The following is a 27,881-nucleotide window of genomic DNA, read 5'->3' on the forward strand; positions in this document are numbered from 1 at the left end:
TTTTATGACTTCACTCATCCATGGCCTGATATTGATCACTAAGAGGATGAATATTAAAGCCAGTTCAAAATGTGTCTGTGACGAGTGGGGCGGGGCCGAGAGGCGTGGGAACGAGGAGTGAGGCCAGGTGTAGTGATTGGAGATGAGCTACACCTGAGCCCCACCACCGGTCTCGAGTCCCACGTAGGAGATGGAAGGATATAAAACTGGAGCTACGACCGTGAAGGACGAGAGAGGACCAGGCCTGGGCTGTTAGTTTATGTTTTGCTTTTTATTTGCGCGCATCTATTTGCGTCTGTGAGGGGCTGATGCGCTGTTTTGTTTATTTTGTGATTATTAAAGTTTCATTTGATTGTGCGCCGGTTCCCCCCTCCTTCTTCAGGATGAATACAAAGTTTTTATTATTACAGTGTCATTGTTTTCTGGTGTATTAATGTGGTGTTGTTTTTTATTGCAACAGTGAGTGTGACATCCAGCGTGCACTTACTCAAATCCATAACCATCCTCGGTCACTGAAACATTTCCCTCTTCTCAAACCCTTCCTTCTTCCATCCATCAATGGAGAGAGAGCGCATTAACAATCTTCATTATTCCGTCATATTGTTTATCTAAGACATGAGGAATTTTAAATGAACACTGAAGATTGCTGTGGGGGGGGGGGGTAGACATGATCACAGTAGACAAATACTGTACGTCACACCATCCTGTCTTTTTAGAGTTTGAATTTACATTGATTAGTTTAATTAACATGTGTTACATTTGTGTTTCAGTGTGGTCTTGTCTGATTACTGTAGGTCCACATGATTCTGGTCCTAGATTTTAGTCGAATTCTGGACAGAATAAGCACAGTTTTTGAAATCGCAAGGCTTTATGGGGTTTGTGCCCCTGTTGTCAAGGTCTCATTTGTGTGTTCATTCGAAAAACTGACACTTGTAAAACTTTATGATTTCATTTTCAAGGCTTATGATGTAAACTTACTGGACTGCAGAATCTATAACACTGACCTCACACTGATGTCGTGTCTTGTTCACTCTGGATAGTTCTCGTCCTCTGGTTTTTATTTGACTCTGATAAGCCACCTCAATTTGGTAATGACCCAATCTAAAAAAACAACACCACCACATTATCAAAAAACAAAACCCATCAATTCCACATTAGACCGACCATGCTACATTATGTATCATTCCATAACCACGCTGTTATCTTATTTCTAATTTCTTTAAAGATCACACTAAATAATCATCAAGTCAATAATAATAATAATTGATCATTAGTTACCATGCCGTTTTTTCTGTGATATCATGCTTAAATAAAATGAATGAGGATAACCGGAACCAGAACCAATGAACACCACTTACCAGGTTTACAGTTTAAGAAAAAGGAGGCGGGGGGAGGGGGGGCATTATCATTTACCATCATTTACTCACCCTCATGTAATTTCTCTTTTGTTTGCAATAACACCAATAACAGTAAAGACCTTTTACACTGGAAAAATGTTCTAAGGGATTAAAGTAATTGTAAATATTAGAAGATCATACTGTCCAAGATCCAATTAATGGGGTTTCAGAAAATATATAGTTTTCTATAAGAATTGTGTACATTGCCGGTTACTTGTAACTACAAGACTCCTCTAGAGAATTATAGATTACCACTAAAAAAAAAAAAAACGTGCATATTGTATTGAGCAGAGAAAGAGCAGTTTCTCAGGCCATGAAAATCCCTTTGCTAAATGCTCATAAAATGGACATTACATACACAGCATAACTTGAAAACATCAGCTCAATGGGATGAGCCAATGAAGCTTATTGAAAATGACAGCGTCTTGGCTCAAAGGAATGAGTAATGGGTTTTAATCTGTCTGTGAAAGCTTTAAGTGAGAAAGTAATACACTTCATATATTATATCTATTTACTATATATACTTATATTTTGACATTCAAAGTGCTAATTTCTAAATCGCTCAGAAATACTTTGAATATGTTTACACTTTGACACGACATAAAGAGCCAAATGACTGCAGTCTCAGTGCTGAAAATAATAATAATATAATTTATAAAACTAATGTGCAACATTCAAAAACAAATAAAATCTTTGAAATAAATACAGAAAACAGGGACAGCAAGAGGGGCTGAGAATATACAGGATATTTACATCTGGAACATAACACTCAAAATCCCAAGCTGCGCTGCTTCTCCCTGATGGACAATGAAATGTGTGCGTGAGAACATTTAGTACTAATATATGACCGCTCTGTTGTGTTAAGTCACTATATGAGACCCATAAAAGCCCTCTAGAAAATTCTGCCATGGCACAATATTATGATTCAGCAAAACCAGCTCATACAAGTATGTGTCTACTAAAAAAAGGACAGACATAAAGTCCTGAACACATTCTGTTCCCTGCCAAATAGCATCAGCGCCTCTCCCCAGTGACTGACAGAAGAACTCAAGAGAGAAAGGAAGAGAGAAGGGAGGAAGAGGAAGGGTCACAGAGGGGACAGGATGTTGGTTTGGGGGAGAGTCTGAAGGGATAAATTAGGAACCAGCTTCAATGTAGAGAGAATGAGTCACAAAGCACCATTCCAGGCTCAGGGCTCACCCCAAGCACACACTAATAATAGACTTCATCTAGTGTGTGAGAATGTGTTTGGTGGCATGGGTTTGTGTTGTAGGCAAAAAAGATAAATCAAATTGTTGTGGAGCAAGCACCCATGAAATTCACTCATTAAACTTTTGTACGGTAATTTGACAAATATGTGAGTTGATTTGATCTGACATAAACATCAAATAATTTTTTTTTTTTTTTATCTTACCTCAGACTGGCAGTTCATCAGTCAGGCTAGAGGCTTCTCTGCATTTCTCTATTGCTATGATTTTAAATACTACAAAATAAAGAATATTTAAATATTTTTGTGGCATATCAATGACATATTACAAGTTATTATAACTATATAATAAAGTAAAAAAAAAGTAACATTTTACATTTAAATCATAGTTTAAATGCTGAAGTGTTGACCAGGTTTTTCAATTAATTTGACCTTTTAATTCTTTGCCATGTCTTAGATTCAACTGCAGTATTTCCATGCATGTAATTTTCATAATGGTTTTAAACACTATAGTGAAAAATAACTATATTTTCAAAAATAAAACAAAAAAGTGCCTTCTTTTAAACTTTTAAATTAAAAAACTGTTAAATTATTCAAATAAAATATAATATATACATTATCTAAAATAAATAAATCAGACACTCCCTGATGAAAGCACTGGATAAATCAAACTAAAGGAAATAACATATCAGAATTTTTTTTTTTAAATTATTTTATGGATGACCAATATCAGAACAAGGAACATTAAATTATTTTATGGATGACTCTATGGGATACGTAAGAGTTAAGTAATTATGTTTTCGTTATTTAGAACAATAACTGAAGTCACTTCTAATAGCTGATACCCTCAACTGATCGTCTTATATCATCACAAGCTGAACATATTACAACCTCCAGAAAACCAGCGTCAGATGTCATGTCACGTTAAAACTGCCTCTCCAGAAAACACATTATGACGTTACTATCACTGGAACAGCAGAGAATATGGAATAAATTGTTCAAATGTGATGACAAGCATAAAAAAGAAACATAAGATCCTTGCACGCATTACACAGATAGAGACCGCTGAATTAAACAGGACGCTCGTGCTCTTTGCTCTACGATCTGACTCTGTAGCGCCTCCTGCTGTCCAGTAACAAACACCACAAATCAGTTTGTCGGCCACACAAAATGCCTGCGAGAGAAATTAGCAAAACAAAAGCGAGTCTAACAGTGCGGAAGACTGCAACTCTCAGTTCTGTCAAAGTCAAATATTAAAGTAAATGACACAAATAACGTTGTCACTTTGCCTTAGGATAGAGTCAGAGGTAGAGAGAGAATGAATGTCTCAAGTAGACTACTTTTACAAGCGTGTTTATTTTTGTGTTGTCGAGCTACATTCTTCATATGCCTGTCGATATATTTATGACACTATGTGTAGTCGAATATTTGAAGAATTCGTGTGACAAAATCGAAACCGTTGCGAAATCTGCGTGGGTCTGCAAAAAAAACCAGCCCAATTACCTATGCCAATTACGGCCGAAAACTAACCTGATCGGTTTCTGGGGATTCAAAACCTCCCTAAAAGAGATTCCTAATCTAAAACCACAAGGGCATCAAACCACGACAACAATATAAAAGTAGCCGAACTCTGTTGGAAAACCGTTGACTCGTGGAGAAACATTTGGTGAAATTCCCAAGACCTTGACCAACTTGGCAAAAATGGGACCGGTACGATTTCATTAGCTACATTACATAAAAATAAAATAATAATAATAATAATACACAATACACAAAATATGGATAAATTAAATTTAAAAAAGAATTACTGGATGAATTAATCTCGACAGTTGGATGACAGTAACACAAAGAGAATATAATTCGTAAAAAGACAGTATTTAAACAAAAATCCAAAAGAAGTTTCAGTAAAACGTATCGTTTACTAGACCTGTTATTATACATTAAGAAAATAAAAAGAACAGAGAACTGAGACACAAGTAAACCCTACAGTATTAGAGGAGCTGCTGTGGTTTCATCATGTTCCCTTGTGTTTGGAGCATCAAGGTTGCACATCCTAAAACAAGCAACTGGAATGAAATCACTGACATCCCCAATTACCTCCAGGTTACATACTCTAGACATGAGAGCAAACAACTTATGAGGATTGGCATGCATTCACCCTGTTAAAAAAGCATCAAGAAAATGACTAATAAATTATAAAATGGTGCAGCGAACAGGAAAGACGTTTAACTGAATGTAAGTAGATAAATAACAGTTTTAACGTACAGTGCATTAAGCCATAAGCACGGCTAATTGGAATCAATTTTTCACCTATGGTTTTACACAAAGGAAATATTCGGTTTGGAGAAAGATCTGCTTTTACCCTGGAAAGCTGAATGGATCATAACAGTCTGTGGAATCAAATTACTGCACTTGCTGCCAAAATACTCTAAGCTTTAAAATACTGACTCCAAACTAAAGAAAATAAGAACTTTTCATATGTCACAAGACAAAAGTTTAAACTAACTAAAAGGTCCAGGGCAGGTTATCGAACACTCATCCGTCCAAAACGAACATATGCCTGAGAAACGGGCCTATGTTGAGTAAATCAGTGGATGTATTAAAACAGATTTTTAAATACTTGCCTCTCAACTGCATCTGACATACGTTTAATCTGCATGTATATATATATATTTATATATAATGAAAAAATAAGCCTCTCTATAGGTCCAAAGGTTCCAGCAAAAAGCAGCTTTAGTTTAAAAACAATATTAGTTTATTACTATAATATATTATCTGTTGGTTAAGCAATACCACGGACTGTGGAGAAAGAGACACACGAGTCACTTAGTGCTAAAATCCTCACATTCAGTTCTGATTCATCTCCCACAGAAACATTCAATCGCCGTTCTCCGTTTGACAAATCCATGATAGAGTCTGAATCATGAATCAAGGCAAATGTCATGAGGTGCATTTCATGGAAGAAAAAGGTTCCCGGACCTTGTGCTTGTCACATGATTGGTCTGCAAGCTTCCCTGATTGGCCACGGTACCTTAAGGTTTTTTGGGAAGTAAGGCTTTAAGTGAGCTCTGTGGGTCTCCATGTGGATGGAGGGAGAATGTAGTGGTCATGGGGAACCCCTGTGCTCTCCATCGATGCGAGGAAGATGTTTCTAAGGTCCCTCAGAGGTACGAGTGAGTGTGTTAGTTAACACTGTTGCAGTATTCGGAGTGTGCGAGTTAATTAATGCTGTTCGCAGCACTGACTTCAGGGCTGTCCAGTTCTCTGTGGGATGTCTCATCTGGCTGGAGGTTTGTTCTGGAATATTCCTCGTACCATTCCTGCAGACAAAAAGAAACAATCACTACACAAACATACCACTGCCTATCTGGAAATTCTTGTATTAAAAGGGGGGAATATGAAGCCAAATATGTCACACTATAACTTTCTAAAACAGAACATGATATCATTGAAATAACTTTAGGTAGCATTTATTTTTTCTTTCGCTAAACTTTCCAAGTTTCCACTTGGGCACGCGCTTGTATAAACAGCTGTATTATATATTACCTTTTCAGACTTTCATGATTTAATTATCTGATCCAAAAAAAGTGACATTTATGAAGGCTTTACTTAAAATTCAGTAAATAAAGGTTCAAATTAATCTGGCTATCACATCAATTTTAATGAAAACAATGTTACATTCATGTTAATTCAGACATGTGGTGTGTATATATACCACAGTTTTTAGGGGTCTTTTGAGTAACAAAATGTTTTTAATGGTTATATTTTAGTTTCAATTTTAGAATCCTATAATAACCCTGTTTCTATCCTACCTGAATTTCCTCCTCGTACATCTTCATGCTGAGGTCACTCTTGGTACGTGACCTTCGACCCAGAAATACTAATGAGGAATGCTGTGAGCAATGACAAATACGATTCATTACAGTTCAATCATCTAACAAAGAAACACAAATTAGATGCTATGAACTCAAATTGTGTGCATGTACGCATGTGCTTACCCCGCTCCGCTCCAGAGCCACACACATGTCCTGCAGTGAGCTCAGGTTGGTGACGCCCAGTGTGTGTTTATACAAGTCCAGAGTCTGCAGAGCTTCAGTCTGAGACACCTCTGTCTCAAAGACAATCCCCTTTTCATCTGTAACACACACACAATCTAGTCTTAGATATCTCAGTCATACCCATTTTATTAAACATGTTATCAGCTAAACGGGACTCCAAACATTTAGAACCTTCTGGGTCATCCAGCGGCTCCCTGTTCTTCCGACTGTAGTTCATCCTGAAGACAAATGCGTCTAGTATGAAGGCCACGATTATCGTCATCACAACCTGCATCACACATAGAGACATGAACACTCAAAATAACACCGGGCTGTGAGAAAATATCAAGAAATTGGATTTATAACACGCATATAAATGGGCAGCTGACAGCAGTGGGATGTTCAATAGTTTCAACATTAAATGATTTAAACATAACATAAAAGTTTATAAAAATGAAATGTTGACTGGTTAAACTGAACCTTATAAATTTCAAATAAAAAACAAATCATATCCACATTATTTCCCTTCAGTGTTTTATTATTATTATTCTTAATATGCAATTATAGCTTCTATACATTTTTAATGAGCTTTTATTATTTTTGTCTTAATTTGAGCTTTTATTTTTAATTAAGCTATTTTATTTAATTTTTTATACATTTTAATTAATTAAGATTAAAGTTATTTAGGTTTATTTTACTTTTTTTTTTTTAAATCAGTCTTTTTTGTTTGTTGTTTGTTGTTATAATTTCCAGGTAGTAATTCTAGTTATTCCTCAACAAGACAACAATTCTAATTTTCGTTAAGTTTAAGTTATTAATTTTTGTTCAAATGACAAAAAATTTTCTCAACAATTTAGATTGATTTAACACACACATACACAACCAGCATTTACAATCCCTTACCATGGTGACAATGTAAAAGGTCATGAAATAAAGGCGACTCCAGTGAGTAGTTTGTGACGTCACACCTTCCTGCGAAAACAGCGATCAAAGGCATCAATAACTCGGACAAATGACAGACAGACGGTAGGATCCATAGGTTTCCGCTACAAACAAACATTTCAGAAACACAACAGCCTGCTGACATTTAATTCCAGTAAACAGCAGGGGGCAGCACAGTCTCACACTAACCAAACAAATAAAAACATTTTACTGAGGAAACTTTTTGACTGAGCAGATGCACATGTGTTCTTGTATTTACACGCACCATAGTGATGTACCAGTTGTTCACCACTGTTAGCTCAAAAAGAGTGACTGAAAGAAGGCAGAGAAAAAAGTTAAAAAAGCTATATACTGACATGAGAAGAGTGTGTATCTGTGAGTGTGTGTGCACATACCAAAGCTGCTTAGGATGTTATTGAAGTTATTGAGATAGTAATATCCCTCGTCTAGAATGGTCCGGTTGCCAATAGTCACATTTATCTGGCGATACGAATCAGCAACAGTGCTAGTGCTTTGAGAGACACACACACACACACACACCAAAATACATTATTCACTGAAAATCATTTATAGCTATTTTGTCTTTTTTTTACAGCATGATATTTACTGTTCACTAAGTTTTATAAAGATTCTTCAAAATTGCTTCTTTTGTTTTGCACAGAAGACCACGTGTACATGAGGGTAAGTAAATAGGCATAGAGTGTTAAAGTTTATGGTGATATTCAGCCTGTATTGATTTTTGTAAAACAAGAAATGCATTTATGGTGATTATAGGAACTTACTTGCAGCAGTTTGGATAAACAACATCAGCAAAAAACTCCATTCCAACGATGGCAAAAGAATAATAGAAGATGATCAGAGTCAGTCCTAGACTACAGAGACAGAGAGAGAGAGGGTTGTGAGAGAGGGGCCTTCATCTGCGAGTAATGAGCTGAAATGGATTATTATTTCTGTACCTCGCCATGCGCGGGAAGAGTTCAAACATTGTGTCCAAAACGTTCCGATAGCGCTGTTTAATTTTAAACAAACTTGACAAGAAATAGGGGGGAAAAAAGTTAAGAAAGGAACATATCTTTATATATCTATAGCTGACCGCTGAAAAAAAGATTACAAAGTTAATATTAAGAAACAAAGACATACAGCTTAAAAAATGATTACACTGCAGACTTTATCTACCTGCTCTGAGCCCTCTCTGGCCAAAATGCTTCTATTTTGTGTTTTTCTAAAATTGATTGTTTTTAAATGTAATACATACACATTTCATTACCAGCATAACAATTCAAGTGATACACACACACACACACTTATGGGAGAAAAATTTGCATTTAGAAAAAAGAAAAAGGTTGTAAATGAATGAGTACAACTATATGCAAAAAAAATTTCATCAAAACACACACACGAATAGCATGCACACATACCGGAGGAGCTGAAAAGGTCTCAACACCACGATGAAGTAGAACGGCTCCATGTCAAAGGCCAGAGCAATTAATCCCAGAAAGGCAAAGACTGTTACTGAGAAATCAAAGCTGGAAATAGAAACACACACTCAGAGGTGATGCAGTGTGTACGTGTGTGTATTTGTATGAATGTATGTGTGTGTACCTACAGGTTCCACCCTGAGCTGAAATATTTCAAAGGACCAAGGCCTGTGATCTTCAACAAGACCTCAACTCCATAAACTTCATTCCAAAGACACATCAGGAGGCGAAAAATAAAAAGTTTAACATTTAAATGAAACCCATTTCAATTGAAACGTCTACATCCAGATTTACTCGTGATTTAATTTTAAACAATTTCCACCTACTTGTGAGGAAAATAATGTAACTCCATGGGACAACATGAGTCCATGCGACGCCATCTGTGAGAAGAGAAGAGAAGAGAAGAGCTGCTTGAGAGCCAAATTCAATTGGGTTCCCACAGAGAAAACAGCTATTTCGCCGTTTCCTGTGTTTACAAGCGTTTCTGAATGGTGAATTCAAAGAATTATCTGGAACGGCAACACAGCTGCAGCACATGCCCTACTGTTCCGTTACTCAAGATGATCTTACCATTTAACATGTTTGTCTCCACCAGGATCCAGATGCCATTAATTGCTACTACCAGATCTGCAACAGGTCAATCATGAAAAATAGTTCAAATTATTAGAAATGATGGGATTTATACATTGTAAGTGCAGTACACTTGAGTTTAAATGTTTGGAGTCAGTTAGATTTGTGAAAAAAAAAAAAATAATAAAAAAAAAAAAAAAAAAAGAATAATATATATATATATATATATATATATATATATATATATATATATATATATATATATATATATATATTTTTTTTTTTTTTTTTTTTTTTTTTTTAAGAAAAAGTAAAAACTAAATCGTTTATAAAGTAAATGCTGCTTATCAAGTATCAGCAAACTATATCATGCACTGCAAAAATTCAGCAGCACAACTGTTTTCAGACATTGATACTAATAAAAAAATGTTTGTTTTAGCACCAAATCAGCATATTAGAATGATTTCTGAAGGATCATGTGACACTGAAGACTGGAGAAATGGTTGCTGAAAATAAATTACATTAAATAGAAAACAGTTATTTGTAATCATGTTAACAGTTAATATTTACACAATATTACTATTTTACAGTACAGTAATAAGAGTACTGAAAGCTACAAGCTAATGGGTTCCAATGAGCATATTTCATTGATCAGGTATTGCATGTTAATGTCTAAAGGGTTAATACAAGAAGTTACTTAAAGATTTGAACTTACACATTGCATATTGGAAAGCTTTGGATTTCACAAGTAAATTGATTCCTGTTAAAAAAGAATAATGATCATACAAAGGGAGTATTATTTGATCCCAACTAATCTTGAATGTATCTGGTCATTGCGAGCAAATCATTAAATTGTAAAATTCTGTATCTAATACAAATCAAATCAACGTGACAAAGATAAAGACCTTTGAGGATGAGGAATGCAGTACGAGGAAGATCATCAAACCAGTGCTCCCCACTCCGTCGAGCCTGCAACACACACACACACCAGATGTTCTGGCTCAAGAGGGTTTCACAAACACCCAGGGAGTATAATCATGTGACAGTGTGTGAAATCTGACCTTCCATTTGAGCCCGATCACTTCGTAAAGCTTATAAAAGTCCTGGAGACTAAAACACAAGTAAAAATACACCTTAAGACTTCATCATCTGCTGAAATAATCAAAAGGACGTGAGCACATATGAGTGCATGTGTGTACCTCAGCATGGATGCTCCTGAACGGTTGAGGGCTTTGAAAGTGAGGAAACGATCTCGTGCTGTCATTCGTGGGCGATAGAATCGCATCAGTCCGTCAAACTGTTTTAAACACACTCCATCTGGCCTCTAAAGAAATGTATCACACTCACATTAAATGCACAAGGCTTTCGGGGTTCAGTCCTGAAAGAGTGTGATCTGTAAACCTCACCTGCCGACCAACCAGCAGCTGGAATGCGTGCTCTACGGCCGATCGCTTGTGTAGGAGAAGAGACTTGAATTTCATCTTCTCGACTCCATTAAAGGTGTCAAAAACAACTGCCAGGAGCTGTGAAGCAAAAATTAAGAGCAAACTCGAAGACACGCTGCACCAACAGATAATGCTTACAAAATTAAACTTTAATGCACCATAAATCCTTTCAAATTAAAACAGATTTAATGTTTATTAATGCTGACCAGATTCATGATGAAGTAGAGCTCGATGGACAGATACACAATGAAGAAAATGCACGACCAACGATTCTTTGAATACGCTGGCATCATCACATCTGGAAAACTAGTGAAGAAGAAAGATTCTGAGGTTACTTCATTATTAATCATTTAGTAGACACTTTTTTAATTCAAAGTGACATTACATTTTTAACAGGGGCAGTCTGATTATAGTGTCCTGGGGTTAAGTTCTTTGCTGGAGGACATAATGATAATAAAGGATAAGAGAAATTCTCCAGTTCCCCCTCGAGGAGTTTGAACTGATAACATCTGGATTACTACTGCGGTTACAGGAAGACATGAAACACTGAGGCTCAGAGCCATGCAATGTTAAATAGGATGTATGCACCAGAGCGAGAGTACACACTTACTTTGCAGTGGTCACAAGGACAAACAGACTAACAATGCTGTTCTCCAGTGTGCTAAAATACTGTGGAGAGAAAGAAAAGAATCTATGAGTTTGTGTGTGTGTGTGTGTGTGTGTATGAGAGAGAGACAATAAGGCAGAGAACACAAAGGTGAGTGTGTGATCGAAGTACTAACAGGGTCGGCTGTGTTGGCTGAGAACAAACAGAATCCTAGGATGGCAAAGATGACCATGAAGAAAAGCAGCAGCAGAAGAATATCAATGAAGGGAGGAAGAGACTGAAATATCTGCCTCAGGTTTCTGAGGGAGGACAGAAACAGATACAGCATCAGAACATCACATTGTATCCAGTCAAGGACATGCTTTACAATCATTTATCCATTGTTACATGAACTTTTAGCACTTAGTTTTGTGTAAAATCACTGTAAAACAAAGTCCTCGAGTGGCTTGTTGCATATATGAGATCTCAAAACTTTTAACTGAAAAATGATGTGAGTAGTAGTGGTAATAATTACAAATATTTACAGTTACTAAATGATTTTAAAATGTTATTATGAATTTCGAAGTTAGCATGCCTGCGAACAGCTCCACAGTAACGGCAGTCCACCAGAAAGATTGGCCGCAGGGCTCTTGTCACACGAAGATGAGATGTCTGCCGGACTAGGACCACAATTGCCTCGATGAATTGAATAAACAGGACACTTGCCTGAAATAGACACAAAAATCATTTGAGAGGATAAAAGGATTCTTCAGCTGAGACACAAAAAAAAGAGAAAGATTACAAAAATGTACACACCTTTACCATGGTCCTCTTATGACGTATAAAGGTGTGAAAGCCAAGCCATCGGAGCTTCATGCACAACTCAAAGGCCACCGTTGCTAATGCCAATAACTCCAGTGACGCATGAACCTGACAGAAATGAAAATACACACCTTAAAGTGTTTGTACACTAGTATATACTCTTGCTCATATAATTGTAAGCTTTACATATACACTTAAGCGTACACACATACATACACTATCATTCAAAAGTTTGGGGTCGGTGAGGTTTTTTAAAAAATGTCTTCAAATGCAGTTTCTTATAATCACCAAGGCTGCATTTTATTAGATCAATAATATACCTATATAACAATAATATTGTGAATTTTTATTGCAATTTAAAATAACTGTTTGCTATTTTAATATAATTTAAAATGCAAGTTATCATTGTGATGGCAATGATACTCCATTTTCTGTCACATGATACTTCAGGAATCATTTTACTAAATGTATATTTTTGTAAAAATCGCGACTTTTTGGATAAATAGAAAATCATGTATTTGAAAGACTTTTTTGTAACAGTGTAAAAATCTTAACTGTCACATTAAAACAATGTAATGCATCCTTGCTGAATCAAAAAAAATTATTTATAAAAAAAAAAAAAAAAAAAGTTGTGTATGCATTGCACATAGTGAAGTAGAAGTCACATACATAGACGTCCAAGCGGAGAAAGGGGACGGCAGGGGCCTCTGAGAGGGACAGAAGCATGAGTAACACCGCAGTCAGCAGCTCCATTACATAGAAGAGGTGATTGTGAGCAAACAGGTAGGCACTGAGCGCTTGGGCATTTCGTGGATGAGTGAAAAACTTGTCGTTATTCTCTCCCTCCTGAAGACAAACACAGACAAATTGGCAAGGGAGAATTATTATTAGCCCTGAATGTTTGTTTGTGATCATCTGCATCAATTTTACTGCTTCACTGAGCGTATGAAGGTTCATAAGGTGACCTGCAGGTATATTGCTGCTTCCTGGTAGTTCATTTCCCAACTCTGCCGCAAAGAATTCTGGGCCCTGGGGTCTGGTGCCCCTGGGGTCGGAATGACAACATTATTCACAACATCATAATTTCCTGCTGCATCTGTGTAAAGAAGAAAAAAAAAGTATTAAATAATGATTTAACACTGTAAATTATGCATTCACATTCAGATACAGCAGTACTCGAGCTAGTTGATTTTATATACCGCTTTTAAATAACATACCGACGGACGCAACCTGCTGGCAGAATGAGGACGTTTGCACTGGCCGATCATGTGTCAGTCCAGTCATGTTGTCAAATGTACTACTGTTTTCCATGGCAGCCCCTGTGATCGGCCCCACGTCCCAGTAGTCAGCCAGAGAGCATGTCACTGGTCGAGCAGTTTTTAGCACTGCAAGGGTAAATTATCAACAATGCACTCGCACATGCAAGTTTCATTGTGCCAGCTGCAGCTGCTGTGGCCAGCTGTCCGAAAGCAGAACAGAATCCTGTGGTGATGTTCACAATTCCTCAAAAGTTGACACGGTTTTCAAAAAACAACAACTGACTCAAATAGGGCCACAGCTCCTTTAAGAGTCTACAACTGTAACATTTCTAAAGAAAGACAAAAAACATCTGGTAATAATGTGTTTCTAAGTTAAGTGTAACAAAAGAAAAAATTTAACAAAATGTCTTTTGTTGGCAAGAATGTGGGAAATATGCTCAAATACGAATCGTACAAAGTTGATTAGACAACATTACAGATTATAGTGTCCAGTTAAATCAAGGCTGCTTTCAGTGACAAACTGCTTCAAAGAATCAAATAATGAAGAAAAATAATATTAATAAAATATGAATAAATTTAAATGCACTCCAGACTAACTCAAAGCTGGTTTCCAAAACACTGCACTGATTATTCCAAACATTTCATCGCTGAATTCCAAATAGTTCCATAAGGATTGCACCCTAGACTTTTCCTCTCTCTCTTTTCCAGAAGATGTGTGAGCGGGAAACACCGCTGATGGTTCAGAGATCACGGTTTGTCTAAAAGATTGCCCAGAGGAGTTTCTCAAGCATCAGTTCAAAGCGCATTGTCGATCCTAGGACTCGGAGCTGCTTCCTCTGACACTAGTCCCATTTCCAGCCACCACATCAATCTCTTGGTCACAGCCTCCCTTCTTCCTTATCTTTTGTTTCCTGTGCTATATCGGATCAATTTTAGTCCCTTTCTTTCTTCAAGCTCAAAAACACAGCTAGCCTTGGAGATGGACGGCACTGCTGAACAACCACGCTGAGAGATTCATTTGGGAACTAAAAAGTTTCAATTCATTTTTTCTAATCTATACTTACCATTGCTTTATTCTAAGCAATAAATATGACTCACTTTTAAACGATCTGTCAGGAAACAGTCTGGCAATTTATTACCAGCATTAATTAAATCCCAAACAGCTAAAAGCTTTTAGTTTGCCCAAACACAAACAGACTGAATGAGTTACTTCATTGAGTTTCATTGACTCACAGCTGTCTGTAAACAGCTCTCAGTGAATACACACATGACAACAACAGTGTTGATTTTGCTCTGTCCAATCAATAGGTTCCTGGCAGAGCAAGAGTGAACAACACAGACAGCACTGATTTTCTTTTCAGATCCAGTTCCACTGAAATCCAGATTTCCTTCAAACACAAACAAACTAAACCAGACTGACGATCAGAGATGGGTCCTGGTTCTTTCTAAAAGCACAGCTTTTAAAACGTCCAAACAATCATCACCATGACAACAAAATAACTTTTTGAGACAGCAGCTTGAGGCAAAATGAGGAAGCGAGAGCATCTGATATTCACGTCAGCTTCTTTCTTCTAAAATTAAGAGACAGCTGTACTAGAACCAACATCCTTTTTTTCCCCATGAAGAATCTTCTTGGCTAACTAAACAAATATGCAAAATCACAAAAAGTGTGCCACAGTTTACACCCAGGTGCTCCAAATATTCAAACATCCAGCTCTCATCACAACCAAACAGTTTTGACACAAGGCCACAGACTGCGTGCATGCAGCATGGGAGAGGACGGGGGCCACAAACAGCACTGTATCTGTTATAAGGCTGACACAGCATTTTAACTGTGTCCGTGTGTGTGGTACAAAGACTGGTATGCTACTGTATTGGACACTTAAACACATGATCATTGGGGTTGGGAAACTTTACTCTTAAAGTGACAGTACTACATAGTGTCCTCCCCAAAAACTGACCTGGAAGAAATAGTATAGGCCTATTGGTTGTTGAGTCATATGATGGGTGTTAATATTATTTTCAGCAACATACAATACCACAAAATAGCACTAGGGTGCAGCATCCCCTCAGTGATTCCAAAAGTCTCTCAAATGAGCTATCTACAAATGACACCTTATGTAGATTTTGTGTCATTAAATTTACACTGCAGAGGTGGCATAGACGCACTTCTAATGTGCCATTTACCTTTACACAGTTTTTTGCTGCTCAGAAGAGGAGTATAATTTTGATACTAGCAGCAAGAATTTTTGGCAGGCACAGAGCAGCCTTAACTCAGCTGTAAAAAGAGGCCTTTTACTAAAAACAGAAGATATCTGTAAATCTTATATAACTAGGCTAGATCACTTGTTCATTTCCAAGTCAAATCTAGACTGTCAAAAAGGTATAAAAAATAATTATGCTTAATAAATAACATTAAGAAAATTGTCAATATTTTCAACCACACATCCAACTGACTTTTTCTACATAAAAAATAAGTTATCTTTTACAATGTGTTGTAGGTGGAATCATAATTTTCAAAAGTAATCAAACGAAGATATTTTATTTGATGACATCATTATTAAATCTAGCACCCTCAATAAAATGATCCGCCACCGATGACAGCCGCAGCGAACACAGCTGAGCATCATAAACTTCAAACTCCAGTACTGACATCACTGTTCATTATAACACACTAATGAAATTAAACTCACTCTCAACAATCCCTCTGGATTAGATCCATTTCCACATTTTTCTCAATTATCAAAATGACAAAAGCTTTCATAAAGCAGTGTGGGGAAAAACAGCCCTGCTCCACTTAAACTATCAATTCTGCTTATGCAGAAGGCCTACAAAGCATCTCCTAGTGCATTAGCAATGTCAACAACGCAGTGAACATTGATGGAAAGGCTTGACTGCAGAGCCCTCTAGAGTCAGTGCTTGGAACTCACACTATTTAAATGGCCTTCTTGCCTTCCCACTGTCACATGATGCATGTCTGTGATCTCACTCAAGGAGAATGAGGGTTAAAGATCAGGTTTCATGTCGATCAGGGCTTGTAGTATCTTGGCAAAATCTAATCATCAACATTCCTGAAACACTATGACTATTTAATGAATCGATACCCGACAGCAGAGGTTTTCAACTGGAGGACACCAGAGAACTTCAAGAGAGTGATCCCAGTTCTGTATATAAAATGTAGAACAATGTAAACCAACGTCTAATGTAATGTAGACTAATAACGCAGAGGAATGTGGTTAGCTGTGCAATGTCGGTCTTTTGCCAAAATACCTACAGACTACAGCCTATAGAAATGTTTCTCTATAAGTGCACTTCCTGCTCCTCAGACTGCAGTTTGTCATTCATTATTACAAAGTGTAGAGACGATGTCAACAGTTTTATACATTTTTGATTTTATACAAACGTTAATATTAAAGTGACTTAGATTTTAGGAACACTGTTGTCTGATTGTGCTCTGTTGTCAACAAAAATAATTCCAAACAAATCCACAGCTGCTCATCTCCATTCAAACACAGAGGTGTTTCGTTTATGAATGAATCTGCTTTTTTGAACAAATCTAGTGAGTTAATGATTCAATGACCCATTCATAAAGAGAGTCACTTGCTTCGTTCATAAATGAATCAGCCATTTGAACAAATAGATTGAATAAATGAATCAGTAACCAAGACTTTGACTTGCTGCCACCTACTGGCGGTTTCAGTTTCATTTTTAAACCATAAATTGAGTCATTTAAATCTCTAACAATTCTATATTCAAAACTTTATACTTAAAAACATTATGACATAATGCATTAATGTCACCTCTGAGTCTGGTCAAAAGGTCTTTTTTGCCATGCAAAGATGAATTGTTGATGTTTACTTTGCATGGTAACTTATTCTTCGTGATTGTATCTTATTTTTGTTGAATTTAATTAAAATGTGTTAAAAAATGTTTTAAGTAGGAGTACTAGTGCTCCTGAAAAGAAATGTAAGCTTAAGCAAGTCCTCAAGAATGTCATGTTACCTTTTAAAAACTAACTGCAAATGTTCTGGCAAAGTGTAGACTATTAAATATAGTATAGTCTACAAATCATGCAATACTGTACCACTAAATGAGAAGTGTTTTGATGGCTTTGCTCATCAAGGCTGCATTTATTTGATCAAAAATACAGAAAAAAATACAGTATTCTTGCTAAATGTTATTACAATATAAAATAATGGTTTATCTTTTAATATCTTTTAAAATGTCATTTAATTCTGTGACGCAAAGCTGAATTTCCATCACCCATTACTCCAGTATAAATTGTGAACTGTAGTGTTTATTGTTAGAAAAGATTTCTATTTTAAATAAATGCTTTTCTTTCTTTTTTTCTTTTATTTTTATTCATCAAAGAATCCAGAAATTAAAGTGTCACAGGTTCCAAAAAAATATCAAGCAGCACAACAGTTTCCTATACTGATAATACATCAGCATTTTAGAACGATTTCTGAAGGATCATGTGACACTGAAGATTGGAGTAATAATGCTGAAAATTCAGCTTTACATCACAGGAATAAATTTGATTTTAATGTGAAGTGAAGTGAAGTGAAGGTGAAGTGACATGTGGCCAAGTATGGGGACACATACCCGATATTTTTGCTCTGCATTTAACCCCTCCAAGTGTACACACACAGTAGTGAACACATACACACCGTGAACACACACCCAGGACAGTGGACAGCTATATTGCTGTGGCGCCCAGGGAGCAGAGGGGATACAGTGCCTTGCTCAAAGGTCTCACCTCAGTCTAGTATTGAGGGTAGAGAGAGCTGGTTATTCACTCCTCCCCAACCTACAATCCCTGCTGGACCTGAGACTCAAACCCACAACCTTGGGGTTAAAAGTCCGACTCTCTATCCATCAGGCCACGACAGCCCCTTAATGTATATTAAAATAGAAAAATGTTATTTTACATCATAATAATATTTCACAATAATACATTTTTCATGTATTTTTGATCAAATAAATTGCAGCCTTGGAGACCATCAGGAAGTACAGTATATATATATATACACACACACACACACACACACACACACACATATCTATATCTATATCTATATCTATATCTATATATATATATATATATATATATACACACACACACAGCTCGATAGATAGAGATAGATATGAATATGAAGTTAATAATTATTTAATCTATTGATTTTAATAGAAATAATAATAACAAACGTATGTTTAATACGTTTAAAATAATTGTAATCATGTGTTTAAAAAAAGATTCAAGTCAATTGTTTAACATTTTAAACAACATGTTTTTATAATGCCAAACTTAAAGCTATACAGATGTTTCACCATGGCATCTATATACTTGGGTCCTTCGCATTATGTGACAGCTCAGGCTCGAGAGGCTGACAGAACGCACACAGAATGGATGACAGATCTGTGGAGGAGAGCTGAATGCCTAATCAATGCCTTAAAGATGTGCCCTGGCCTGCACGTGTAACAGAGGCCAGCGAGCAGTGCTGTGCAGGTAAACCTCACTCCCCGATCTCAAGAGACGCACTAGCGACAGACGCTAGTGGCTGTAGCCATTTAGCCTCCTTGTTAGTGCGTCCGCCTCCCATGCCGGAAGACCCGGGTTCGAGCCCCGCTCGGAGCGAGTGCGAGGAGCGTCAGAGAGGACCCGGGTGAGAGGGGTTACATTGGTGCCATGACCCGGATGGGAGTGAGGTTTAGGGGGGTGAGTGTAACAGAGGCCAGCGAGCAGTGCTGTGCAGGTAAACCTCACTCCCCGATCTCAAGAGACGCACTAGCGACAGACGCTAGTGGCTGTAGCCATTTAGCCTCCTTGTTAGTGCGTCCGCCTCCCATGCCGGAAGACCCGGGTTCGAGCCCCGCTCGTCGCGAGTGCGAGGAGCGTCAGAGAGGACCCGGGTGAGAGGGGTTACACACGCAGTACTGCTCTGCCAGCAGTGAAGCTCAGGTGACCTAACATCAGAAGTGTGGAGTAACGCGAACACAATCGACTCACTCTCATCTTCCTCCAGCAGCCCGCTGTTCGTGTCATCCCAGGTCAGAATCAGCGGCACGTCGTCGTCCCCCTCCGCCATCCCGCGATGAGTGCACCGCAGTTTCAGGAGAAACAGAGACTGTTTGGCCAAGAAACAGACCTTTCGGTGCTACAGAAAAACTTTAACACTGAACACACGACACGAGTTACAGAAACCGATTTACTGTCCCCGGACACCAATCTGAGCGAGTTTATGCTAAAATATGCTTGAAATCAACTCTGACGGTGTAAGTTAAAAGAATCATAATAGTGTAACGTAATATGTCGAACGTCACCTGACAAAACCCGGAAAACAGGTGTCATCGCTTCCGCTTGACGGAGAACAAGCTAACAGCTGTAAACAAAAAACAATAATAGCGATATCTATGGAGTTTTAAGACAATCAGATAAACTAGCTAGCTGCTTTTATTGTTGACGTTTTATTATAGATATAAATGTTAGTGAAAATAATAAAGATTAAAAAATATACGTTTAGATATCATTCCGCATATGTGATGAACAGTGATGTGATGATAATCTTTACAATCTAACTTACTTTGAAGGCATCTTAGTAAAACGGAGTCTATCTGTTTAAGTCACGTCACTATCTTCGCGCGTTATTAAAATACCAACGCAAGCGCAAAGAATATCGCATAATTCCAACTAATTAAAATAATATTTAACTTTCGAATGCAGAAAAAAAAACACGATTGAAACGAGTTTGTAACATAAATAAAAGAACCGCCGCCGTCAAGCAGGAGGGTTTGAAGTTACGTCTTTTTACGACAGTGTGTAGAACAGATGAAGTGTCATAATAAAAGCCACAGAGTGAAAATGTGTCTCATGCCAAACATATTAAGACGTTTAATGATAATATGAGGTTTATGAAATACATACAGGGAAAGTGGGTCTATATACATGTGTAAGTAAATCATGGAGGACATTTCTTATTTTGTTTGTTGCTAGAGTGGGAAGTCGCTGGGATCAGAATGTCATGACAGCAGTTGTCACAGCAACTGGTAAACATAACATCAGAGTGTGTTTACATGATGCAGGTTTCTACAAACATGAATAAAAACACGGTAATGTACAATATATTAAGGGAGAGCAAAATTATTATTGTTTATGGATTATTTAGACAATTTAGACAATATTATTTAGACAAGCTGTTAAGCGCAAAGTAATTCTTTGTCAGCAATGAATATGAATAGAAATAGAAATGACCGATGCGATAAAATCGAGAAATCTTTTTAAAAATCTGTTTTAAAACACATGTAATTTTTCGAAGAAAAAAAGTCACAATTCCCTAAAAAAAAAATTTTAAGTAGTGTAAAATGTTAATTTAAAATAAACAAGGAATTAGATTTGTTTTGTATGAATTGCATTTTAATGTATTTTAAGTAACTTATCTTATATCTCATCATCCCTTCTGTATTTAAATAATATTACATCTTTCAAATAAATTTTCACCTCTTCATTGTTTTAAAAATTATTTGAAGTCTGAATACTTTTCTCTCTCACAATCATAGAAACCTCTAACGATGGGCTCCAAATCAGACGCCGTCCCTCATGAAGAAAGACTATCAGATGCAGCCACCCTTACAAACAAAACTAAAGCAGACTACTTGAAGACCATCAACCCCTCCAGGAAGACACTCTCATCTCTGGAGGCAAAGCTTATATTTGGGGTACTAGATGAGAGCATCCGTCAGATGGAGATAGTTTCTCTTCTACCCACTTTGCTGAGCTCTCCAGAAGCACTTTTCCCAGAGTCTTGGAGAAGAGGTGGTCCATTCCCTGAAAGAGCACCACAGGCTTGGGGAAAAGTACAAAGCTATGGTGCTTGATGCAAGCTTTGAGAAAAGTGAACTAAAGGAAGAATTAGCCAAATCGAAAAAAGCCCTTAAAGACTCCTTTCATAACATTATACGGCTGCTTAGGGCAACTCCTACCACAAGGGAGGTGCTAAAAGGCATAGAACCCAACAGAGGGGGAGAGACGGAGACTCAGAAGCTGAAAGATGGCCTGTGTGATTTGAGAGAGATTGTTTTGGAGAGGCTTCTCACTACACCTGCAGAGGAGAGAGAACGCAGAGAGATGATGCTTGAAGTCAGTCAACGTCACTCTGCCAACCAGAAGCTGATAGACTCACTGGAAAAAGAGGTTGCCAGTGCAATAAAAGACAAGGATACAGAGGTCAGCAGGATGATAATGAACAAACATTTTTATAAAGTTGACAAAATGAATGAGTTGTCTCTCTATACTTTCATTCTTTCTCTGACTCTTACTTCTATTTAGATATCCACATTGAATAATAAAGTGCACCAGCTGAGAAACTCACTGCATCAGATGGAGAAAGGTTTGGAGGAATTCATCGCCCGAACACATCAGGATGCTGAGAAACAGAGCCAATCAGATACAAAAACTTCAGAGGGGAAGAGAAGTCGTTTGCAGCAGGAGGCCAGTCAACTGAGAGCTCAGCTCAATAATGTGACTGCAGACGACAGAGAGAGAGAACTGGCACTACGAAAGGTTAAGTATAATCCAGTTAAATAGTGTGTGTGGGTATAGTTATTTTTTTGTAAATGATGCTGGTTTTGATTTGCAGAAAAAATACAAGGAGGAAACAGAGATTGAGAACTGGATCCAGAAATATGATACTGAAATTGGAGAGAAACAGGTAGACATTAATCTGATACGTACTTATGTTGATTCAGTTTCATTTTCAGGTGTATTTGCAGATACCATTCAAACATTTGAGCTCAGGATGATTTTTTTTAAGATAATGTTTCTTTTACTAGATAAACTTTTACTCAGCACTCAGCGGAACAAAAGTGACAGCAAAGATATTGTTACAAAAATAATCAAATAAATGCTGTTCTCATTGATGAATCCTAAAACAAAATAGGATAGATTCCACAAAAAATAATAATAATGTGAAATGTTTCTTGAATGTAAAAGCATATAAAAATGTAAATGTTGTTGTTTTTATGCACTTGTGCATTTGATTTTGTATGCCTATCTATATGTTTGTCCAGACAGATTTGGAGGAAATGACACGCATGTATGAAGCAGACATGGCAGAGCTCACAGCGCTGGAGGAACATTCAGCAGTCCTGGACCTGGAGTACTCCCAGATTATGGAGGAGCGACTGGAGGCTCAGAAGCAGAGGGAAAAACAGGAAAGAGAAAGACAGATCCAGAGCCAAGCTGCCACTGTCATTCAGGCCCACTGGAGAGGCTTTTGTGTACGCAAGGCCATGAAGGCCAACACAAAACCCAAGAAAGGAAAAAAGGGAAAGGGGAAAAAAGGGAAATGAAAGAAAACAAGACATGAAAGCATAGTGCAAGATAATCAACAATATTACTCCCGTTACTAGATCATTAAAACAGAGGGGAAAACACTGTGACTGTAAGACTCATGAAGCATTCAAATGTTCACATTCCTCTTGAATACACTGTACAGTTTTTAACCAGATATTTGCCCTGAGTTCTTCAAATCTGTTCAGATTTTGAAAGTTATGTAGTGTATTCCAGTTTATAGAAACAATGGATCCATCTGCTGCCTACACAGTATATTGAGAAAAAAATCAAGACATCTGAATCCAATTATTATGTTTTGATATTTCACATATCTGAATCCAATAATATTTCATTGATTATTAAAGAGGAAACCCTTTTAATTAAACATCCTTTAAATCTCCATGTCCCTGGACAATATCCCTGGTGTCCCTCCAACCACAGTCCTAACAATCCTGTACAATCCTCAAGGGTGGCCAGATGATGATTTTTATGTAGCTTAGGCACATCTGTCCATTTTCAGTGGATAAACACCTTCAAAGATTGGGTCTTGATCTCCGCTGTCATTCTTTTCATTTAGATTTGGCCTTGCCATAATGTTGAACTTCAGTTCATCATCTATAGCTCTCATGAGCTGAAAATATTTCTGAATCTGGAGGGAGAATTACAAAAACATTTTTTGTTTTAGTTTTTCATCAAAGCAATTTGGAAAAAATATATGCTTGCATGTTACATTTGACTACACATTGCTATGTGATGACATTTTAGAACATTACTGTAGCTCATTTTAGTTTTAAAAATCATATCAACAGTAAATAATGATTCATTCAAGGTTGCATTATTCACCATTTCCACCTGCTTGAAGGTGTCCACAGAGACTCTCCTGTAATGTGTGATCATCTAATAAATGTTACAGATTGTGGCCTTTAGCTGAGCAAACTGGAGTGGAGTGTTTTCCTGCAGTGGAATGGAAATGCTTCAGTTTTAATTCCTGTAGAACATATGAATAGTCTGTAATCTTGGGAGACAGAACTGTACAGAAGACATAGGCCTGTAAATTGTGTGCGTGTGTGTGTTTACCCATTTGTATGCAAGTGCATTCTGTCTAGCTGGGTCTGTTGCGGGTGCAGTTGGTTTTTTACAGTGCAGGAGAACAGCTCTCGGTTTTTTTAGGTTCTGTATCAGTTACAACTTTGTGCTCTCTTTCTCTTTGTCTAACCTAGTTTGGTTTTCTAGAAGTTCTTAATAGAACGGAGTGCGTAGGACGGTCAATGACTTGACCAATGTTCTCAAACTCGGATGCATCATGATACTCTCCAAAAAGGTACCAGGGTAATGCAGAGGAGAAGAATTGTTTGTATAAAGTCGTTCTTTGTGCACAGAAAGTTAAAATTAAGATTATGGCTGAACCACTTATGTGACATGGACATATTTAATGATGTCCTTACAACGTTTATGTGCCTTGATCATATAGGACCCTTGCTGTTTATAGAGGGTCAGAGAGCTTTCAAATTTAATCAAAAATATCTACATTTGTGTTCCAAAGATTTTTTTTTTACATTTGTGTTCTCGCGTAGCTGCTTTCATTGGCCAAGGCCAAATTTCAAACAACCAATCACAGATCATTTTGTTTATTGTCATGTTTTGAGGCCACAATAACAGACTGGTGTGTCAGACATATTTTAAAAATTCTGTGCTTTAAATATTTCACATACTTTTGAAAATCCAGTGTTTAGTTGACCTTGATAAGTACTCATCATCACAGTTGTAAACACGGCAGCATTCTTCTTTCATGAAGGGGTTTGGCACCAAGGTATCTTTGTTTCCAGGAGGAACGTTAAAGAATGCGACACACGCGTCTCACGGAAATCCTGTAGAATTTAACCAATAAGATGAAGACTTCGACACTCCTGAAGAGTTTCCACTTTTGTGTCCCACATGCATCAGATGTTTAGCCAACAGTTAGTGGGCATGATGTCTGAGGTTGAGTCAATTCTGAAGATAAACGAAGGTCATATGAGTTTGGAACGAAATTAGGGCGAGTAATTAATGACAGAATTTCATTTTTGGGTGAACTATCCCTTTAAGACAATTCATTTGGCACCCATTTATTTAATGCCCTTAGGGCACCTACTTCAAGTCATGCAGGTACAGCATGAATGTGTAAAGACTGTAATGTACGTAATTGTTTTTGACCAGTTTGACCATAATGTTATTAAAAAAATGTTCCAATGCCCTGGACCCGCTTGTGCACTCCTCACGCGCCTCCACAAGCATCATTGCACTTACATTCAAATCCGCCGAATCCTTCTGCGCGGCCTTATTTCGGAAATTTCTAAATCTCTGAATGCATTACATTGTTAACTATCTCTATGGTCCCAAACAATGCTTATACAACAGTTTTTTGCACTTCAGCGACTTCATGAATCTCTGAAAACAAATCTCAGTGGCCATTACGACGGCACATTAATGGTTCTAGAAAACACTGGTCGAACTGAAGTGTAATAAATGATATCCTATTTTTACTTTCGAAAATCGAATGAAAGTAAGTTTCCAAATTCAATTCCATCTTTTCTAACCCCACAAACAGAAACGCGCTGCGCACTGTCGACAAACTTTCTGCGCTTGTGTCGTTTCCACAGCAACAAAAAAGGAGAGCTTTTTCCTTCCTTGCCCTCCATTTGCAAATTAAGTTCAAATTAATTTCTTAGACTTAGATCATAAAGGCTGCTGTTTTTCGATGAGACCACGTTCTAATTCAGGTCGAGATTATGGCCATTGCCAAAAATGACCTTTCAGTTTATTGTGGTAGCAAAAAAGTTGTTGACTGATTATTATTATTATTATTAGCCTACTACTACTACTACTACTACTACTACTATTATTATTATTATTATTATTATTATTATTATTATTATTATTATTATTATTATAGCATTATTATAGCATTATTAATACCGGAAACAAGTGTAACACTAATAACTGTGCTAACTTTATTATTATTATTATTATTATTATTATTATACATCTATTAGAACCATTGGTGTATGAATCTGTAACACACAATCATCTTCAGTTCTTACGCACTGAAGCGCTATCAAATGCACGCTATAAACATTTATGAGGCATTTCTGTAGAGAAGCCTGTTAAACGTCTTCTTCGCTTCAGATAGTGCCAAAATGCACTTTGTTGTCTACATCATTTGAATTTAATATGTATTTTTTGCTATTTAATGAATAATGCCAATGGAATAACAACGTGAGAACATGAAAAAAGAATGTTTGTGCAGCTTAATGGACTTGATAAGATAAATTCAAATACGTTAAGTGTTTTTATGTGTTTTTTTTTCTTTCATTTTTTGTTTTCGTGCATAAGTCCATCCCTTCATTTATCTTTCATAAACATCTTTCTGTCTCCTGACACCTTCTCACCTAATGCATTAGGGCCATAAAGGCTTGTCTTAGACTTAAAATTTTGATTTTTATTATTTTTAACACCCATGTAAATGTCCAAATCTGAAAAGAGAAGAATATTGCTATTTCCCCCACTCACAATAAACAATTGTTCAATTTGGTTATTATTTTTGGATTCTCATTCTGTACACAAATATGTATCTTTTTTAAGTCTTAATAGTATGCTATAACAATGATCTTGCTTAAAATATTTGTGACTTTTAATTTAGGCTTTAAATTGTAATTAAAAATCCATGTGCAAAATAATCTAAAAAATAATGGGTCTACTGAACCAGGGGTGATATTGATCTTTTACTGATAGAGACCTGAGAAAATCTGGACAGAAACCAGGGATCCCATATTTAGTCTTGACCTTTTCCCTGACCTCAAATCTCAGAAAGAAAAGAAGAAAAAAAAAGAGAACCCCATATTTCAGCATGCTGTTCAGTGGCATCAGGTCTGTGTGTCTCTCTATTGTGTTCACACATGATTGAACACTGAACAAGTGCAGGCGAAATTCATTATTCAAGAGCATAACAGAGGTGAGAGAATAAGCAGGAGAGTCACTCAGGATGATGTTCAGGATGATGTTTATCCTTGCTTAATGTTCTTGATAAGTGATAAGACACCGCAGCTGTCCCGCTGGGCCAGGGAGCATTTGTTTGTTTGTTTGATAGTTGTAATGCACCGTTTAGTGTTGCAAAAAGAGGGCTTGCTTATGAGGAGTAAACAATACTGAACGCTGGGGAGAGAGAGAGGGATAAGAGAAAGGGGGAGACTATTGGTGAAACAGTTAAGTGATGCAGGGCTTGAATAAAAGAGATCCTTCAGCCAAAACTTTTAATTCTGTCAGAATTTTAACCTTCATGGCTTTCCAAACTTGGATGATTTTATTACTTTAGCAAAAGATAGAAGTTTAAAAGTTTAAAACAAAAATTTAAAATGTTTGTAATAACTTTTTTTATGTTTTTGAAAAACAAATTTACAAGTAAAGTAACTTATGCTCACCAATAGCATTTATTTGGTGAAAAATACAGTAAAAACTCTAATATTCTGAAATATTAAAATAAATGTTAAAATAAAATTTTAAAATGGAAGTTTTCTATTTTAATGTTTTTTTATTTTTTTTATTTAGGTTATTTCTGTGAAAGCTGAGTTTTCAGCATCATTACATTTCCTATCTTCAGTGTCTCAAGATCCTTCAGAAATCATTCTAATATGCCGATTTGCTTCTCAAGAAACATTGCATATTATTAGCATTGTGAAAACATTTTTACTTGCTTAAATTATTATTATTATTATTATTATTATATGTATTTATTATATATATTACCATTAAAATGTTTGGGGTAAGCAAA

General features: G+C 36.8%; 2 protein-coding genes across 5 annotated transcripts; one reads left to right on the forward strand and one right to left on the reverse strand.

Moving 5' to 3' along the window:
• Window positions 1-3,941: 3,941 nt before the first annotated feature.
• On the reverse strand, window positions 3,942-20,528 carry tpcn1 (two pore segment channel 1). 4 transcript variants are annotated; one of them, XM_026210691.1, is made up of 28 exons: window positions 20,328-20,528; window positions 20,068-20,126; window positions 19,754-19,871; window positions 13,450-13,580; window positions 13,154-13,330; window positions 12,479-12,592; window positions 12,258-12,388; window positions 11,859-11,982; window positions 11,687-11,745; window positions 11,283-11,382; window positions 11,038-11,154; window positions 10,831-10,955; window positions 10,693-10,741; window positions 10,537-10,600; window positions 10,347-10,391; window positions 9,632-9,688; window positions 9,388-9,441; window positions 9,190-9,262; window positions 9,002-9,109; window positions 8,540-8,611; window positions 8,366-8,455; window positions 7,979-8,094; window positions 7,849-7,895; window positions 7,545-7,613; window positions 6,834-6,930; window positions 6,603-6,739; window positions 6,417-6,497; window positions 3,942-5,924 (listed from the first exon to the last, which is right to left on the reverse strand). In XM_026210691.1, exons 3-28 carry the CDS (start codon window positions 19,830-19,832, stop codon window positions 5,823-5,825), a joined length of 2,418 nt encoding a protein of 805 aa, XP_026066476.1. In that variant the 5' UTR covers window positions 19,833-19,871; window positions 20,068-20,126; window positions 20,328-20,528; the 3' UTR covers window positions 3,942-5,822. The 4 variants fall into 4 exon arrangements, with proteins under 4 accessions (XP_026066476.1, XP_026066474.1, XP_026066475.1 ...); XM_026210689.1 differs by having other exon boundaries at window positions 19,754-20,126; XM_026210690.1 differs by having other exon boundaries at window positions 20,068-20,528.
• Window positions 20,529-20,664: 136 nt separating this feature from the next.
• drc10 (dynein regulatory complex subunit 10) lies at window positions 20,665-23,711 on the forward strand. Its single transcript, XM_026210692.1, is given in 6 exon segments — window positions 20,665-20,853; window positions 21,301-21,534; window positions 21,536-21,967; window positions 22,070-22,303; window positions 22,380-22,451; window positions 22,810-23,711. Coding segments are annotated over 6 exon segments (1,290 nt in total). The 5' UTR covers window positions 20,665-20,817; the 3' UTR covers window positions 23,092-23,711.
• Window positions 23,712-27,881: the final 4,170 nt, after the last annotated feature.

The sequence above is a fragment of the Carassius auratus genome, chromosome 30 (genome assembly GCF_003368295.1).
Source record: "Carassius auratus strain Wakin chromosome 30, ASM336829v1, whole genome shotgun sequence".
Classification (NCBI taxonomy): Eukaryota; Metazoa; Chordata; class Actinopteri; order Cypriniformes; family Cyprinidae; genus Carassius; species Carassius auratus.